Source organism: Chanodichthys erythropterus, chromosome 7, assembly GCF_024489055.1.
Source record: "Chanodichthys erythropterus isolate Z2021 chromosome 7, ASM2448905v1, whole genome shotgun sequence".
In the NCBI taxonomy this organism is placed as follows: Eukaryota; Metazoa; Chordata; class Actinopteri; order Cypriniformes; family Xenocyprididae; genus Chanodichthys; species Chanodichthys erythropterus.
Genome location: NC_090227.1, coordinates 32,608,348 through 32,626,671, shown reverse-complemented (window position 1 = coordinate 32,626,671; position 18,324 = coordinate 32,608,348). Strand labels below are relative to the sequence as shown.

Here is an 18,324-nt window from a genome sequence, read left to right as displayed (position 1 = left end):
TTTTTATGTTCACAATTCAACAAATATTCAGTAAAATATATTAAATTATGATTATGATGATGCTGAAGTGATGTGTGGCCAAGTATGGTGTCCCATACTTGGAATTTGTGCTCTGCATTTCAAAAGTGACAAAAGAGATAATTTAACAAAATATGTGTTTCAAATAAACGCTGTTCTGTTTTTCAAAGACTTTATATTTATCAAAGAATCCTGAAAAAAAGTATTACGGTTTCATACAAAAATATTAATCAGCACAACTGTTTTCAACACTGATAATACATTTCTTGAGCACCAAATCAGCATATTAGAATGATTTCTGAAGGATCATGTGACACTGAATGCTGAAAATTCAGCTTCGCCATCACAGGAATTTTAAAATATATAAAAATGGAAAGTAATTTTTTTTTTTTTTTTTTTTAATAATATTAGTGTTTATACCACCATTTTTAAATGAAATCTTAGTTGACAAAACATGAACAATTATAATGCAATAAAAAGCCTTAGCGAAGTAAGCCTAAACAAATTCAAAATTGAAACGTCACTCACCTTGTGAAATGAATCTTTAGAATTTTCTTTGATGGCACTAACAACATGTACTCATCTCACTTCAGTGTCAAGCTAATATTAAGAGCTACTTCCTGTGTATGACTGAAAGCGACCAGAGGGTTAAGATCCTAAAAAATCAAGATGGCACACCAAGGAACTTTACGGTAAAGTTTCTTTTCAGCATATTAAGAAAATATTAATAAACAGTTTTGTTACTAAATAATAGCATTAAACAATATGCACCCAACAGGAAGGAGACCCTGTGTACATCTCCACACCTGACCTCAAAAGTGAGGATTCAGAGAGGAGGTCAGGGAGGCAAGTCTTTTTTTAAAAGAAAATACCAATGCTTAACTAAGATGAATAAATGTCTTGACTGTTAATTTGTCTTATCCAGCAGAACAATGTTCAGGGTAGCCGCACCTCGAGTTGGAAGAGACACTGGCCCAGCCCACTTCAGTGAGCTGTCACCAATGGCAGACTCCCACGATTCTGGATTTTCAAGGAGAAACAGGAAAGTGGAATATTTCTGGATCCCCACTGATGAGGAATAATTGCACTTAAAACAAACACTTAAGCTGATCAAGTTTTTCCTTTATTGTAAATTCAGCAATATTGGTGAATACAGCACTAAACAGCCTTACAATGACATGATCATAAGCCATTTCATTTGACAGTTGGACTGCAGTTAACATGTTGGCAAATGTAAGTTTAACAAGATCGACTGTCAAATACAATTAAACACCTGTCAATAAAAGGTTGTTTGAGAACCCCTTATTGACAAGGGCAAAAGCCTTTCCTCTTTAATGGGCATCAAGGATTTTATGTACGTTTAATTAAAAGGCAGGTTAAAATTATCCACCAGTTTGAGGTTTAAGATTGAAAATTTGCTGCAGATCAGTGGGACCTGAAGCGCAACATTACTACTGCCATTAGACAGAGAATACGTCTCTGTTACCTTGTCAGAACACACTGCAGACAACATTAAGGAAGTAAGGCTGGGGCAGCAGAGGCATTAAGTTGACACTAGTAGCTTGATATCTGAATCTTCAATGGAAAGCACTTAAACTCTACTGCAAGCTGAGATATTAGGTAGTGTGTTGTGCAAAACTGAATGACTAGGCAGTTGTTCTGGATCTTAATTCAAGACTAAAACTTTAGACATATCAGAAGCCTGCACTAAATAACGCTTATTCAGTAGGAGGTAGAAGTGGAATCTGCTAAAGTTACAGTGATTACAGGTTTGGATGTTTAAATCATGCACGAGGGTTGAAGGATATTGCAACCGACCCAGAATAACACTAATAAAAGTGTCTACAGCGTAACCTATAAAAGGCCATTCAACTAGGATCTCATGATTAATTTTAATCAATCCCCAAGACTGCAAACAAATCATTGGTTCTATATAGTGACAGCTTCACTTTCGCTGAGACACTGAAAGGTTTCCTGTCCTGTGCCTTGTGAAACAAAAACACAGATTAAACCAGGCAGAACATGTAAGGAAGATTTGACTAACACTTTCTACTGAAAAAGCATAGTGGTTGATTTATCATCTAAAAATAAAATAACAAGCCGGACATTGGTTAGGATACAAGGAAACAGAGACATTATGATATTGGTATTACTAGGTCTTATATTTCATTCATGAGCCTAGCAGCAGTGTAATATAGCTGGCTGAGTGTGAGCTACTGCAAAGAGTGTGGGAACCAAAGAGAAGACAGCAAGTCATGTTGCAGGAAATTAATATGTACTATGAGGATTAGTCCCTACTCAGTCGGCTTCCTCCTCTGACTCCTCTTCCTCAGCCGTCTCAAGCCAAGTCAGCCACTGGTTCACCTGAAAAGAAAAAGATCTGTAAATATACATGCTTGTACTCCGAGAGAGGGGAAAAAAAAACAATGTTATGTTTGAGAATACTGTAAAGTTTGAAGGAGTTAAATAAACACCTGGAATAAGGCTTTTCCTTTTCCAGGAAATTCTTGGGAAATGTCTTCTTTCCAAGAAAGGAAAGCTTCCTCCTCAATGATCTCCATGTCATACAAGTTGACAAAGTAGCGAAGCAACATACCTAAATTGCAATAAAAAAAAAAAGAGCCTCAAACCTCAATTTAAAAAAAAAAAGTCATGGTTTTAAATCGATCTCAACAGGGAGAGAATGTTACAATCTGAATAGTTTCTGTACCTTTTGGGAAAGCGTTGGCATTGCAGTGCACCTGCAGGGCATACAGGGCACTGACCTGCAGGTCAGTGTGATCGTGGAGGAACTTCTGCAGGACTGGTTTGAAGGCGAGTAATAGTGCCTTCTCCTGGTCCAGCTGCTCTTTAGAAGGGGAAGACAGTTGCTCGTCACCCTCGGTCACACCAAGCTCAGCAAAGATGTACTGCAGGAAGCTGTTAAATAGAAAAACAAGACATGTTAACTACGACATCAATTATAACAAAGTCTTGCATATATATGCGTTTATGGATGTGATGCAGATAGAGTGGGTTGTACCTTGTCATAAGTATGTTGACGAAGCCCTTGTCTGTGTGGAGTTTGGGAGAAATATTGTCTTTGATCCACTTGTAGATGGTCTGAGGGGAGGGGTCTGCTTTGATTTGCTTCAGCAGTTCCTTTTCCAGTTTCAGCAAGGGGAAGAGGAAACTCAAACCTTTCCCCTCAAGAACCTCCAGCATACGGTCCTTATTCTGGTCAATTTCTGAGAAACACAAATCTAGTTCAAGACCGGATGTAATCCAAACCAATCCCATTTAATAACAAAATATCTATTAAAAAAAAAAATCAAATGCAGCAACTGTCCAGTCAGAATCAAGTATTCTGGGAGAGTTACATAATAAAAACTTAAGTGTAGGAGGAAGACTTACCAGGAAGCATCTTCTGCATGTTGACCTTGCTCTGCTGAAAAAGATCTGTGAGCCACTCACGGTCCTTGAGCTTGGAAGCTTGCTGCAGGCAAAGCAGGAAAAGAGGAAAGTGGTTGCCATTCTCGAGTGGATGAGCCAGTTCTGCCACACTGACCAGCTCAGCAATGATGGCTCGTGCTGCAAACTGGGCTAGGTATGACTTTACCAGAGGAATGTCCACCTCAATCTTAGGGCACTGATCCAAGACATTCAGCAGAGCCTGATGACAAAGTACAATTATTGGAATTAGCAGTGAAGTGCTAAATGAAAGTCTTTTGATTGCTTAAGAAAAAAAAAGCAAGGTTACTTACATGCATGAAGTTTTCCCCAGTGATGACGCCGTCAGCACGCAGTGTGTTGATAAGAGTGCTAGCTTGTTCCCGGTCTTCATCAGCCCTCTCCAGAGAACAGAGGATGATCTTACTCAACATCTCTGGCAGAAAATGTTTGGGAGCTTTCATCTCTTTCACACCACTGACAGCATCCTCCATGTTCTTACTGTTCAGATACTCAGTCACAATGTTCTCCTGTTGTAAACAAAGTCAGTAAACCATTAGAAAGTCTCTAGCAACCAGTGATGAAAATGCTTTGAACACAAGTAGCACAACAAAACAAAGACACCCACAGTCATTTTCAGCAGTTCTTCCTTAGCAGGTGCTGGTTTCTTAGTAGTCTTCTGAGGTTTCTCCTGGATCAGAGGGGGGTTGGTTTTAAGACCAAGTTGAGGAGGCTAAAAAGAACACATGAAAGATGAGCAACACACTGGCAAGATAAAAAAAAAAAAAAAAAAAAAAATCAGTTTGCTCCCAAATGTAATCAGTTGTCAAAAAGAGAAAGTTCAGCAAAGCTTTGAGAGATTTCTACCTGTCCAAGTGGTGGAGTCTGTGTCCGTGGAGGCTGAGCACTGGGAGGAATCATGGTGGGAATCTGGGGCTGAAGTTTTGGCACTTGGTTTTTATTCAAAAGGAAGGACTGAGCAGGTCTAAGGCTGATCTGCAAGAATGGATCATGGAAAAAACAAACAATGTTAGGTTAATAACAAAGATTAAAATGTTTAAGACCATTGTGCCAATTCACACCCTCATATCTCATAATCGCAGTCAGCGGACTGGATAGGAGCTTAAGAAAGAGGGATAGGAGAGAGGCATAAGGAGGAGAAAGAAAAGGAAGAAACAGATCAGACAAAGAGAAAGAAAGAAAACTACCATCCAGTTGAGTCCCTCAGAATAACGCGTCTTTTTATAATCACAGGGTGCAAGAGGTTTTGGGTTTACTCAGTGTTTAGTGTCTCTGGTTTACCTCATCTGCATTGAGCTGCCCTTTCTTGAAGCGCGGAGGCATGTCTTTAGATTGAGCTTGTTGCTGGTTCGAATGGTTCTGGTTTTGATTGTGAAAATGCTGATTCTGTCCCTAACGATATACAATTATTTAGCAATCTCATAAACTGCTTTGAAAAAGGTAAATTATTGCTGTTAGTGCTGAAAAAAAAAAATGTTTATGCTTACCTGGTTAGACTTGATGAAGGGCTTCATACCCAAGTCAAACTGTGACTGTGGTTGGGAAGTCATGTGTCCACTGTGGCCATTGAAAAGAGGATTTGTACGATGACGTCCAAGGGTGGGGGAAAATCTGTCCTGGATCACACCTGGACCAGTCCCTATGCCAATACCTGCATATACAAATGCATGTAATATGAAGACATGGCTTTTTTTAAGAGACAATTGATAAATACAATTCACAGGTTCTAAACTCACCTGGAATCTGACCAAACATATCGGCCAATCCCCCAAGAGTTTCTCTATCCAGTTTCATCCTGTTCGGCATGAAGGGGCCTTCTAGGAAGAAGTCCATTCTCATTCCCTGGTTCATGGGTGGAATGAAAACACCCAAATCCTTCACAAAGGGAAAGAAAAACTTCCAATAACAAACATTGTATGAACTTATTCGTTTCTAATAGCAGAGTTTGTGACTCCTTAGCCTAAAAATAATATTTAAAGTTTTTGTAAAAACCCTCACTGACTCACCTTCACTGCATCTTGACGAATCTGGTTAATCGTCTTTGGTCCGTTGTCAATAAAAGCTTTGCGAGGAACCCAATTGTTCTCTCTCAGCTCCACGGTGTCCTGCAGTAGGAAACGAATCCTTGCAGGCAAATCCTTGTTGTTCATTAAGGATCGCATTCGGCCAAAGTACTGATCCATTAAAGACTGTGGGAAAGGCAACAATAAATGAGGGCGCATTTCCGCAAATGACAATCATGCTACTCAATGGCTTTATCATCCTCTTAAACTTGCTTTGGAAGAAAAAAAAACCTAATTCCATCTCTGTCTAAGATGGATGTTTTGTCCATGAAAACCAATTGTTTTGACCAATTTTAGGAAGGGAAGTACACCATTCAGTATTCAATTTTATATAGGAGCCTGCAACAATTGTTTTATGGTTGAAACTTATCCCTCACAAATCACCAACAGAACTTAGAGTGGAACTTAAAGGGGTGGTTAAATGCATTTTCACTTTTTAACTTTAGTTAGTGTGTAATGTTGCTGCTTGAGCATAAACAGTATCTGCAAAGTTACAGCGCTGAAAGTTCAATGCAAACGGAGATATTGTCTTTTAAAGTCATGGCAGTTTACTGCCTACAAAAACAACCTGTTTTGGACTACAACGGGTTGGTGACATCATAAACCCTTAAAACGCCCCCGGGAACTCACAACAAAGTGGGCGAGGCCATGTGGTGCAGCATGTGGAAGCGAAGAGTTGTGTACACCGGACGCGAGCGGCGCGACGCGTCAAAAGATAATAGAACCCATTATAATCAGTCATATTTTCTACATTGGATGCAGCGCTGAAGACAGCTTCCAGAATCTACACGAGTTCAATGCTGGATGGCTAGAAAAAAAACACTTAAAGGTGATAAAGAGGATCTTTTCGTCGACTGAGAAACCAAAGACTGTTACTGAGTTTTTGAAATGAGCGCATGCGTAAGAACAACCCCCCTCCTACACAGCTCATTTAGAGGGAACGCCTCCCAAAAGTCGTATAAATTAATATTATTCCTTTCAGTGCACCTAATAAAGAGTCTTTTATCAGTTAGTAAGTTTCAAGTAATATTGCAAAAATGTATAAAACAAAACATCCTCTTTAGCACCTTTAACCACCCCTTTAATGCCTACATATGAGCATTATTTAACTGATATAATTGTGTATTTTAAAATTAATCCTGTAATGCTACTTGTAACAAAATTATTTAATTAAAAATAGTAAAAAACTTGAGACATGAAATTGGTGTTTCAATTCAGTCAATCCCCTTCTCCACTGCTGAATAAGAATAGTAACCCTTAATAAGGTTCTTGGGCTAGGTTGTACCTTGGCTTTTTCATGGTCGAGTCTGGGCCCCACAGTCCTCATTATCTGACAGAGACACTCCAGATCCTCTCCCATGTCCTTGAGCTGGACCCTCTTCTTTTTCTCCAAAAGCTACAGAAAGTGTAGAGTGCGACTAATCAAAATCACTGACTCACCATTAACCAAAGCACAAAATAGAGTGGAACTAAATTTTGAGTGGGATACACACTGTTTTGATGCACTTATGAAGGATAGATTCATGGATGAGGTCAAGTTTGCCGAGTTCTCCGATGAATTTGATATTGCCAAGCATCTTGATCTTGGCAATGGCACGCTGCTCCTCCTCCTCAGAGGTGAGAGGGTTGTCTTGTTTGTCGTAGACTAAGTGCAAAGATACATTTGAATATTAGAAACCTGCCACAGAGCATAATGCCTTGCAATAAAACAAAACAAGGATGTGAGGGGGAAAAAAAAGTGACTCACTGTCAACATTTTTGGCGCGGTTCTCAAATTCATCTTGAAGCTTGGTAATTAGAAGTCTTCTGAAAGTCTGCAGGCAAGTTATGAAAATAAATATGGTGCACAATAAGAAAATTAAACTAATTAGCTTGGCAAGCAATGTTTTTGGACAGCTCTTCCAGAGTCAACAAACCCTGATATGACAGTCAACACACAGATATGACATTCAATTTATAATTAGGGCTGCACGATACGTCGCATGAGATTACACACGCATTTTGTCAGTAAAGCCGGTTCCCCGATTACCGCTAAATCGCCATAACCTGCTTTCAAATGGAGCGGCATTTAATAGACAGAGCCGTACATCACTGACAAGCCACGCAATATCGCGTTCATTATCGAAGGCGATTCATCTGCGATATGAACGTGATATTGCATGGCTTGTCAGTGAACTACGGCTCTGTCTATTAAATGCCGCTCCATTTGATGGCGATTTAGCAGTAATCAGGGAACCGGCTTTACTGACGAAATGCGCGTGCCAATCTCATGCGATATATCGTGCAGCCCTATTTATAATGGCATTTAGGTACTCACTGTGCTCTGCTTTTGTGATGACTGGATTTCAGGTGTTGGGCCATCAAAGTTTGGTGCATCCTCTGCCAAACGCAGACATAGCTGAGCATAGAGTGAGCTGTATTTGGGCTCTTCTAGGGCTTTGTCTACGATCTACAGGAAACAACAGAAATTATATGTAACCACATGTATTTCAGTAATGTATGGTATGTGTAGCTATATTTATAAGTTTATTTCATTATCCTAACATGTCTTTTACACTTAGTCAAGATGGTTCGGAATTTCAAACACATGAAATGCTTTGTTGTTGCTTTTAAGACCTTTGGCATTAAAATATTCCTCAGAACTGTTTATTTTTTTTAGCAGTGGCAATGTAATCTGTCTTAAAACTAATATCTGAGCAGGGTTATATGATACATTCTAAATATGTATTATAATAATTACCACCACAATGAATCAGTCAATTACATGAGCAAAACAAACACCACCATTACAATGTTTGAGGTCAGTAAGATTATTTTTATTTGAGAGAAATTAATACTTTAATCAAGAAGGGTACCTTAAATTAATCAACAGTAAAGAATGTAACAAAGGATTTTAACTTTAAATGCAATGAATGATTCATAAAGGATCATCTGACACTGTAGAGTGTAGTAATGGCTGCTGAAAATTCAGCTATGCATCACAAGAATACATACATTTTAAAATATATGAAAATAGAAAAGTCCTTTTTTAAAATTACAATAATTTCACATTATTACTATTTTTACTGTATTTGATCAAATAAACGCAGCCTTGGTGAGCAAAGACAATATATTTTTCTTTATTTTTTTAAATCACATCAACTTTTAAAAGGTGGTGTAAATTGACCTATATTTTGGCCATTCTATATAAAGAGCAATGCTAAATGTAAACCTGGTCTAATAAAATTCATGAACACCGTTATGAAGCCAGATGAAAATGATAAAACAGCCAGAAATCAAGTTATGTATGCATTAAAATGACGCAAAAGCATCTTACCAGCAAGATGATTCCTTTGAGGACAAGTTTAGAGTCTACACCCACATTGAGAAGCTCAAGGCATAGCTTGTCAAACTTTTCAGGGGTCAGCTTATTAAGTATGCTAAAAGAAAAAAGAATAAACATCTTGTACCAGTTAAAACAAAGACCACAGTTTACCACATGTAAAGATTTGTGCTTATCTTGAGCTTGAGAGCATCAGCTGACACAACCACAAAAAACATGCTCAAACGGCCCAAAGCACAATGAACAAAAGAGCTCAAAAACAAAGGCTTCTTTAAGCTCATCACTGCTGAAGTGAATATTCATGCTCCTTAAGGACACTTACCCTCTCACTTTCCTAAATATTGCATCGTGATGTTCTTTTTCATTGGAGGAGTTGACATCTCGTCTAGTGCTTCGTGAAGGAACCCATCTCTGAACGCTAGGCCCTGGGGTTTTCCCCAGGTACTCGCTAAAGAGAAACAACGCAATTAGTGCGTCTAAAGCATGTTAAAAAGCAGGACTGTTCTTGACTTTAGCAAGGCATACCTGTTGCCGACAGTCTTGGGATAGTGCTGAGATGCACCCCTACCTCCTCCTCCGCCCGAAGAAGCACTACAACAAAAGCAATATTAGATTATACAACTTCAGAATGCTTTTCACACAACCACCACCAATACTTAACTGGCTTACACTTATCCAATTTTTTTGTGGTGTGGAAACTATTTTCACCAGTTTAAATAGCAGAAAAGGGAACTAGTGGACCAGTTAATACACCTTATGACTTTATCTTTAACGTGGAAAGAACCCCAATATCTGAGTGACTCTAGTCAGGACATTTTAAGACACCCATCTAAAAAGAACTCCCCCATCTTGTTCAAAGACGATCAATTATTTAAATTCAAAAATCCTTTTAAAAATTCAGGCAAATGCTTTACCCCTCTTTCATGAGTTAAGTTAAATCGACTGAACTGTCCACTTGCTCAAGGCGATTGGTGCGGCGTCAATGCAGATGCTCGGGTCTAAAACGCAACTGAACCAGTGTGCGATAGAGAGAAATGCCAGTCATTAACACAATGTTCATGGTGTTTAATCTGAGAGTAGACCTATACATATCATTTTGACCTGAAAAGCTTCAACATTGGGAAATCCCATTTAAATTGGGTGCCTCAAAATGAAGCATTTTGCTGAACAATAAATGATGTAAATGCATTTCTAGGATAACAAGTGATATTATAAGCTATAGCTAAGCTATGTTTCTTCTATTGATGTTAAGAAAGACTGGTAGCAAAGTCCTGGCCAGTGCTTGATGTTTGATCTCACCTGAAACGAGAAGCACCCCCTTCTGCAATCACACTCTCCACTTTGGCGGCTTGACAACGAAGAATCTTCAAAAGAATAATAATCAAAGGGCGGGGTGGGGAAATCCGAACTGTATGAGAGATAAAGAAGAAACGAGAGAAAGAAGAGTCAAGGAAACATGAGAAAACACAACTAACAGGTTAAGAAATTATTGCGTATTACACACACACAGGAAGTACTAGTTTGATTAGAGATTTACTGATTTACTCTTCCTTAAGACGAAAAGGCCTACATCAGAGATTGAGCAAACGAATATTTTATTGTACGAATATCTGGCCGGAAACAACTGGTTTTCCTCTTTCATAACAAAAGAGGCGAGACCTTTAGCTTGCTAACACAGTAACAGAGGCAACAAAGAAAAAACGGAAAACACTGAACAACGCCTGAATTTTTTTTTTTATTATTCTCTAAGCCTGAAACATGACCGAATTACTAAATAACAAAACGTAAACAGATATAAATATATATATGTAACGTACCAACATTTCTTTGGCGTAATGGCTAGCTAGCATGCTGCTTTTGGTCACGCTTCAGGACACGGAGAAAGGCCAAAATAGACATATATTAAACTGTCTAACGACTGACACGTATTTTAATATTTTATATTAACAGAATACAAACAGAAAGGCTTTCAGGTGTTTGTTCTATAACGACGCCATTTTCTGCATTCACGCTCTCATAAGAGCAGCCATTTTATCATACGTTATATACAAAAGTACCTACCTTTACTAAGGCAACCTCAGTTTTGATTTTGGTTTTATTCTTCTCAAAGAGAAAAAAGGATGAATATAAAAATAGATATGTTTTGGGAGTATTGAAAGAGTAACCGGTCAGGCACGATCGCAGCTCACTGTGGGTAAGAAAATGTTATGCGCGAGCCACCTCCTGACTGACTGCTTGACGTCACACAGGAACTTGATTTGTATTCGTCAGGACTTCGTTGTCAGTATTTTTCCGTTATTAACCACATAGGCTACAGATATTTTGGAATGATCTCATTTGTTTTGTGTGTAATTTGTTTTAAAATTAATTTTAGAGTCTTTGATTTTATTATAAACAATACGGTTGGTCAGTTTGGTTTACACATATTCTATGAATCCAATGTTATTGTAGACCCTCCAAATTGTTGTTGTTTTTTTTACCCAAATGATGAATCTCTTTTACAATGAAGATTCAAGTGCTCTTAACAAATCACTGCTCATTTAAAGGATTAGTCCACTTTCAAATAAAATTTTCCTGATAATTTACTCACCCCCATGTCATCCAAGATGTTCATGTCTTTGTTTCGTCAGACGAAAAGAAATTAAGGTTTTTGATGAAAACATTCCAGGATTATTCTCTTTATAGTGGACTTCAATGGCCTCCAGACAGTTGAAGATCAAAATTACAGTTTCAGTGCAGCTTCAAATGGCTTTAAACGATACCAGACGAGTAATAAAGACATCTGTCCTACGCCTTCCCTATTCAACTTATGGAACGAACACAGCATCAGTTTCGTTTTTTTCCGTAAGTTGAATAGGGAAGGCGTAAGACATACGGCGTATGCTTTTTGAAGAATATGGAAAGTGGAAGCACGTGCAAGGCGATCATTTGTGTTTATAAAGCACATACAGTTCGAAAATGACCGATCGTTTCGCTAGATAAGACCCTTATTCCTCGTTTGGTATCGTTTAAAGCCCTTTGAAGCTGCACTGAAACTGTAATTTTGACCATCAACAGTGGAGTCCATTGAAGTCCACTAAAAGGAGAATAATCCTGGAATGTTTTCATTAAAAACCTTAATTTCTTTTCGAATGAAGAAAGAAAGACATGAACATATTGGATGACATGGGGTGAGTAAATTATCAGGAAAATTTTATTTGAAAGTGGACTAATCCTTTAATGTCTTTAAAGCTTTTTGTTTTCAAAATAATGAATTTTAATAGGTAATAACATCACTTATATATCAATTAGATTGCATTTATTTATTTATTTGGATGTATTTATAGTAATACCGTATAATACATAAACGACTAGCATGATTTATGTTTCTTCGGTCACACTAGTTAGGTTTTATTTGTTGACATTAGTTAGCTACATTAGTTAAAATGAACTAACATTGAAAAATACTTTAAGTTCTACAGCATTTATTAATGTTAACCTCAACATTTACTAATACAATTTTATCAAAAGTTGTATCTGTTAACATTAGTTAATGCACTTTGAGCTAACATGAACATTTGTACTAAGTTTTAAAAAGGGTAATACATGAGCTATCATAATAAAATGCTAGTTAATGCATTAATCAACATTAACAAATAAAACCTTATTGTAAAGTGTTATCGTTTCTTCTGTCAGAAAAAAAATAATCCCTCTTCTATGGAACAGACAAGTAGAACAGTGCAGAATTAACTCATCCAATGATCAAAGTGAGAACCAATTTGAGTCAGAGAAAAAGGAAGGGAATTGGAAAACGAAGGCTTGAGCAGGTGTGTGTTTAGTGGATTCAGGACAGAAACTGCTCATTGTCTATACAGAGAGAACAAGGCCAGCAGCATCAAGCAAAAGGGAACACTTATATTTGTGTGACTGAAACCCAGGAAGAGAAGATAAGAAAAGTGGAGCAGTGTGTCTGATCAGGTGTGCTTGGACAGAATTGCCTACAGGCTTGATTTGGGAGTACCTTGGCTGTGATGGAACAACTGGATCATGAGCAACAGATACTTTGTTGCATCATGTTAAACGGGAACTGCTTTTTGTAGTTTTACAAGATGCATGGGTGGGGACTAATAACATGGTCACATGGCATGCTCATTGAATGGATAACATGCACACAGTATCATTGCTGCTTGAAATATGTTGTTATTGAATGTTCTTTCACTTTGAATATAATGTAGGTAACATAGTGTAAAATTAATAAAAATGTTCATAAACTAAAATGTTCTTTTGGATGTTTCAGAATAAAGATTAAAAAAAAAATACCAGTCAAATCAATGCATTAGCACAACTTTTTTCTTTTACTTTTATTAATATAAATAGTTAAATATAAGTATAAATTATTTTGATTCACTCAGTTTTAGAGGTCAAACAACGTAATGTAAATATAAAAATTAAAAAAAGAAAAACAAACATTTAAAAGTATAGAAAGGAAATGTATATCTTTTTAGAAAAAAACTGTCTGCAAAAACAACAGAACATTATTCCAATATCCCATCAAATATTCAGGTGAAATTGCATTTCTGACTTTAGCCACTAAATGGCAGTAGAAACCTAAATATCTTTTCAAAAAAGAAAAAGCCCAAGTATGTGTAATACAGTGGCCCCCAAAAGTAGCTCTACGGACAGATAAGTTGCACAGCACTTTAATAATTCAACTGTAGGTTATAAATCTGCACTGAATGAACACTTTGAACTCTTTTAATCTTACAATGTATTCTTGAGTGTCTGTGTGTGTGTGTTTTCATATTTTATTTGTGTATACCACTACCATTTTCTGCCATTGATTGCGTTTTATTTTTTTAAATCCACAGGAGCTTAATGTTCAATAATTGCAAAAAGAGTCAAACATTTGTTTTGGTATAACGGGATGTCCTAAATGTAGGCATCCATGCAGCACAGTGCAAATTCCAAAAATGAAGTACTTGTAATTAATTATATTACATTTTACTTTACTTTCAGACTACAGTTACTTTTTTATTGATTACATGATTACATATTATTCCCACAATGACAGTAATTTTTACAATGGCAGAAATAATTATTCATAATTCATTGATTCTCCCTATAGTACTTTTTTTTTTTTTTTTTTTTTTTTAAGTTGTATGATCCTATAGATGCTCCAAATTTGGTCAAATTACTTTTGAATACCATCACTACAATTGTGCCAAATTTCAAAATTTTCCTAGTTATGGATATGGCTGCTATTGACTACCATTAATTTTCACATGGCATGCAGGTAAACAAATAAAATATTTTTAATCTTTTTAGCAAGTGACTGTTTATTTAAATTTTACATTTTATGATTTAATTACTTTTGAGCTTTTCATTGAACTCACAAAGCCCTGCAGTTCCATCAAGAACCATCTAGGAAACCCTGACATGATGTAATATTTAATGCACTTTATGTTGTTGATAACAAAGAATGGAATATATTTTCTTTCTTTTTGTACTTTTATATCAATATGGTACAAGATTGTCCAATTCAAATCAATGTGATGCTTGGTCAAAAGTATTCATATTATATTACCTTAAATGTGCAATGTAATGGATGTAAAATGCTGGGTTAAAAACAACCCAAGTTGGGTTAAATATGGACAAACACAGTGATTGGGTTGTTTTGGCCCAGTGGTTGGGTTAAATGTTTGCCCAGTGTGCTGGGTAGTTTTATTTAACCCAACTATTGTTTAAAAATGACTATATGGCTGGGTTAAAATGAGCCCAAAATATGTTGTAAATTAAAAATCAGACACATAATTACTAGAGGCAACAATAATATCAAAAGGTGAACATTCATTAAAAAGCTATTTAATACATGTTTATTATTTAATTATTATTAATTAAACATATTAATAAATGTTAATTTCCAACCTATTTTGTGTTCATTTTAAGTGATAAATAAAGTCATTTTTAAACATTAGTTGAGTTAAATAAATCTACCCAGCAGGTTGGGTTTAAAATTCAACCCAACAGCTGGGTCAAAACAACCCAATCGCTGGGTTTGTCCATTTTTAACCCAACTTGGGTTGTTTTTAACCCAGCATTTTTTAGAGTGTGAGTACAATTTGTAAGTAATCTACCCAGCACTGCATGTACATGACACACAACACAACTGAGCATGACAGTTTACTCTTGTTAATTAAATACCTTCAAGACCGATAATCTTAGTTTTTTTAAACTGAGATTATTTTATCTTATTCTCCCCCCAAAGATGGAGATAGGATATAAAGCCCATCAAAATAGTGGCATCAAATCCATTATACTCACAAGTTATATTATATTTGAATTAATCCATTAATTCAAAGGCTTGTAGCGTATCAGCTTAGCTATGATTTCAGTTGCTGAAATCCTGGATACTTACAATGTCTGTATTGTACAATGCAAGTGTGAACTTAAATACAGTGTGAAAATGTTAAGCTGCCCTGTAGAGTATACAGTCAGCTCTCACGGTGCACTGCGTTCCCTTGTTGTTCCTTTATAATTTGCCGTTCTCTTTCCTGAGAATGAGAGTTCTTTAATCGGTATTTCAAAGGCCCATAAGCCAGTACCAAGTAAACCACACACAAGTTTCTGAAATTAGGAATCGGCTTTATCTGCAGAGATTGCTTCCACACAATCAAAGAACATGCCTTCATCATGAGAGAGATTCAAACACATTACCTCATAAAACAATATGTTCATAAGGTCCCTGATGTAATAATGTTCAAAGTCAAAGCTAGTCTCTCGGGTGTCCCTCACAGTATGACTTTGCATTGTGTTTGTACTGCAGGCCCGTTGAACTACGAAGGATACACACAGTGACAAAAATAAATTTGCTTTGGTAACAGCCACTTGATTCCTTGTTTACGTCCCACCGCTGTTGTGTCCTTCAACTGCGACATGATTTAAAAGTAATGATGTAAACTAAAGACACCTTATTTGTTTTCAGATGTGCTAACTCAAGCACTTGTATAAAAAAATGTGTTCAGTGTAACATAAATGGTCCCTGACTGCCCCCCCCCCCCTTTTTTTACCTAGGGAGAAATTAATTTTGCATAATGTTGAGCAAAGCAAAACAATAATAAAGATTTTTCTGATTACAGAATAGTGTTGTTTTGCAATGTATTGCATCAGTTCAAAGTAAAAATGGCAATATTTAACACACAGTTTTTTTTTTTTTTTTTACTGTTGTGTCTTGTTGGGACATAAAAATTTCATACGTATTCAGCAAATGAGCTTTTGCTGTCAGTTTGCATGTGTAAGAGTGCACGTTTTTGTGAGATAACAAATTTGTGTGAACCCTGCTGAAGACAAAAGTTGCCCAGTCCTCGACAGCAGCAACATAGATCCATTGCACACATATTCTCAAATATTCAAGGATGGCCTTGTTGACAATTGATCTTTGCAGAGAATGTTTTCCTTGGGTTATTTCCAATGTTTGCACAAAACTTCTCCTTCTGTCTGCTTCTATAGTCATAAAGATGAAATGAAACATTGGTCGCCGGGGACCCTCATATTTTTACCCTGTATCTGACTTGTGAAATCACAGTCACTGAGGTTGAATAAAAGGCTGAACCTCTGTGTATTTCTCCAGGTCCTGCCATAATAGTGCCAAAAACCTCACCAAGATTTGATGCATCCAATCATTTCATTCCCCTCCTGAAGAAGAGCGAAGTGGTCCTTGTGATAATTAAAAAGCCATCGCTAACAGGAATCTTCTGCCTCATTAAAACCCTTCAAGCTCATAGATTTTATCTGCTGGAGGGAATGTGCACCAGTAGGGTGGCAGCCAGAGGGCCGTGCTTCAGTTGATAGCGTCACCTCTAAATTAGGAGATGAATTGTGGCTTCAAGGTTTTGTAAAGGTTGGATTTTGGCCTGTTTTAACATGATCACACACTAGTAATCAAAAGGATGAATAGTAGGTGATTAAGAGCTGTAAAAATGGACAAAAATCAAGAAAGGACAAGGAGGGCTATAGTGGAATTAAGAACCACAAAGAATCACGGATTGAGACAATGTGTCAGTCTTAAACAGCTTTCCTTTGTAACATTTGGTTTTCACAACAACCAAAAAATGAAAGTACTGAAAGGTCACAAATGACATCAACTCAATACTGCACATCACAGTACTATACTTTACAGTACAGTAAATGCAGTAACGCAAAAATAATACAAAACTAAAACAAAATACGCTACTGTAAATATAGAAAAACAGGCCAATTGTGCGTGAGTGGGATTACAGATCCTGCCATCTGTTTGGGCCTGGCCACAGGATCTCATCAACGTCACAAGCGATATTTTCTCCTGCTAAGCAAGGGGGAAAATAACGCCTTGTGTGCTGAATCCATCCATCCATGGATTGACGTTACTGTCTCCTATACCATATGACCGCCAACCAGTCCCGGACCAGAACAGCCCGGTGGAAACTAACATTATCCCAGATAACAAACCTGGGCTGCTCTGATCTGTCGTGACAACTGCATCATGAAGTGCATCGAGAAATGTGAGTATATGTTGCGTATTGTAGGGACCTAGTTTGGCATGATGGTGTAGTAGCCCTCAAAGGCTTATGGCGGCACACATTGTGATGTTTCCCCCCACACTGTAAAAAAATGACCGTGATTTTAACAGTAAAAGACTGTAAAAATGCTGCGGTGAAAAACTGTTAATTGGTTCACAGAAAGTTTCCGTACTATATACGGTGAATAACTGTAATAGATCTAACGGTACATTTAATGTAATTTTACGGTAAAATACCGTTAAATTCACAGTTTTTGAAAGTGAAAAGTAACAATTCATTGTAAAATTTACAGTGAAAAACTGTAAATTGACATTCCCACAATTCCCTGCGTGACACTTCACATTTGATATATTTTCGTTGAAATAACTCTGTTTCTTCTTAGTTTCTCATTTTTTTTCTAATCAATTATGTACATTAGGGTTTTATGTTACATCTAATGTTGTTAAATTAATGTTTATTGCATTTTTAAAATTTCATGCATGTTACCATGATGGTGTTTAGTGTGTGTGTGAATGACACTGTGTGCACCTTCTATGTTAGTGTTGTCCTCCTCAGCTTGTGGAAAAGCTGATTGTGATGAACTTTGATTCATCATGTGACTCTTATCACCACTGTGTTTGGTGACTGTCAGTGTATTATAAAGATACAAAACATATTAGTAATTCATTAGGTTGGTAAATTAACATTATATCCGTTAATGAAATATGTTATTTTACCGTAAATTTTACTGGGATTTTTTTACAGTGTACTGAAATCCAATGTTAAATATACATATTTAAAATGTAAAATTCACATGTAACTCCATAAGTATGTTTACGGTTTGATGTCATTTTAACAGTATTGTTCTGGTAACCACAGCTGCCAGTATTTTTCCGTAGAAACAACAGGATATTTTTTTACAGTGCACGCTGCTCTGGGACGTGCACAATTGCCTTTT

The 18,324-nt window shown here is 36.8% G+C and overlaps 1 protein-coding gene and 1 non-coding gene across 2 annotated transcripts in view; both read right to left on the bottom strand.

Moving 5' to 3' along the window:
- Positions 1-1,119: 1,119 nt before the first annotated feature.
- eif4g2b (eukaryotic translation initiation factor 4, gamma 2b) overlaps positions 1,120-18,324 on the bottom strand; it is a 51,555-nt gene continuing 34,350 nt past the window's right edge. Inside the window, exons 3-22 of the mRNA XM_067389389.1 lie at positions 10,153-10,261; positions 9,379-9,444; positions 9,176-9,301; positions 8,848-8,950; positions 7,849-7,980; positions 7,279-7,345; positions 7,025-7,176; positions 6,817-6,927; positions 5,475-5,657; positions 5,205-5,343; positions 4,956-5,119; positions 4,750-4,860; positions 4,315-4,443; positions 4,076-4,180; positions 3,762-3,977; positions 3,412-3,670; positions 3,041-3,245; positions 2,729-2,937; positions 2,493-2,614; positions 1,120-2,382 (exon numbers count right to left, since the gene is read on the bottom strand). Of these exons, the coding sequence (XP_067245490.1) occupies positions 2,317-2,382; positions 2,493-2,614; positions 2,729-2,937; positions 3,041-3,245; positions 3,412-3,670; positions 3,762-3,977; positions 4,076-4,180; positions 4,315-4,443; positions 4,750-4,860; positions 4,956-5,119; positions 5,205-5,343; positions 5,475-5,657; positions 6,817-6,927; positions 7,025-7,176; positions 7,279-7,345; positions 7,849-7,980; positions 8,848-8,950; positions 9,176-9,301; positions 9,379-9,444; positions 10,153-10,261 (2,774 nt within the window). The 3' untranslated portion in view covers positions 1,120-2,316. The remainder of the gene's footprint in view (positions 2,383-2,492; positions 2,615-2,728; positions 2,938-3,040; positions 3,246-3,411; positions 3,671-3,761; positions 3,978-4,075; positions 4,181-4,314; positions 4,444-4,749; positions 4,861-4,955; positions 5,120-5,204; positions 5,344-5,474; positions 5,658-6,816; positions 6,928-7,024; positions 7,177-7,278; positions 7,346-7,848; positions 7,981-8,847; positions 8,951-9,175; positions 9,302-9,378; positions 9,445-10,152; positions 10,262-18,324) is intronic.
- Positions 4,526-4,706, bottom strand: LOC137023575 (small nucleolar RNA SNORD97). Its single transcript, XR_010895569.1, has one exon. It is a non-coding gene; the product is annotated as a small nucleolar RNA SNORD97 (small nucleolar RNA).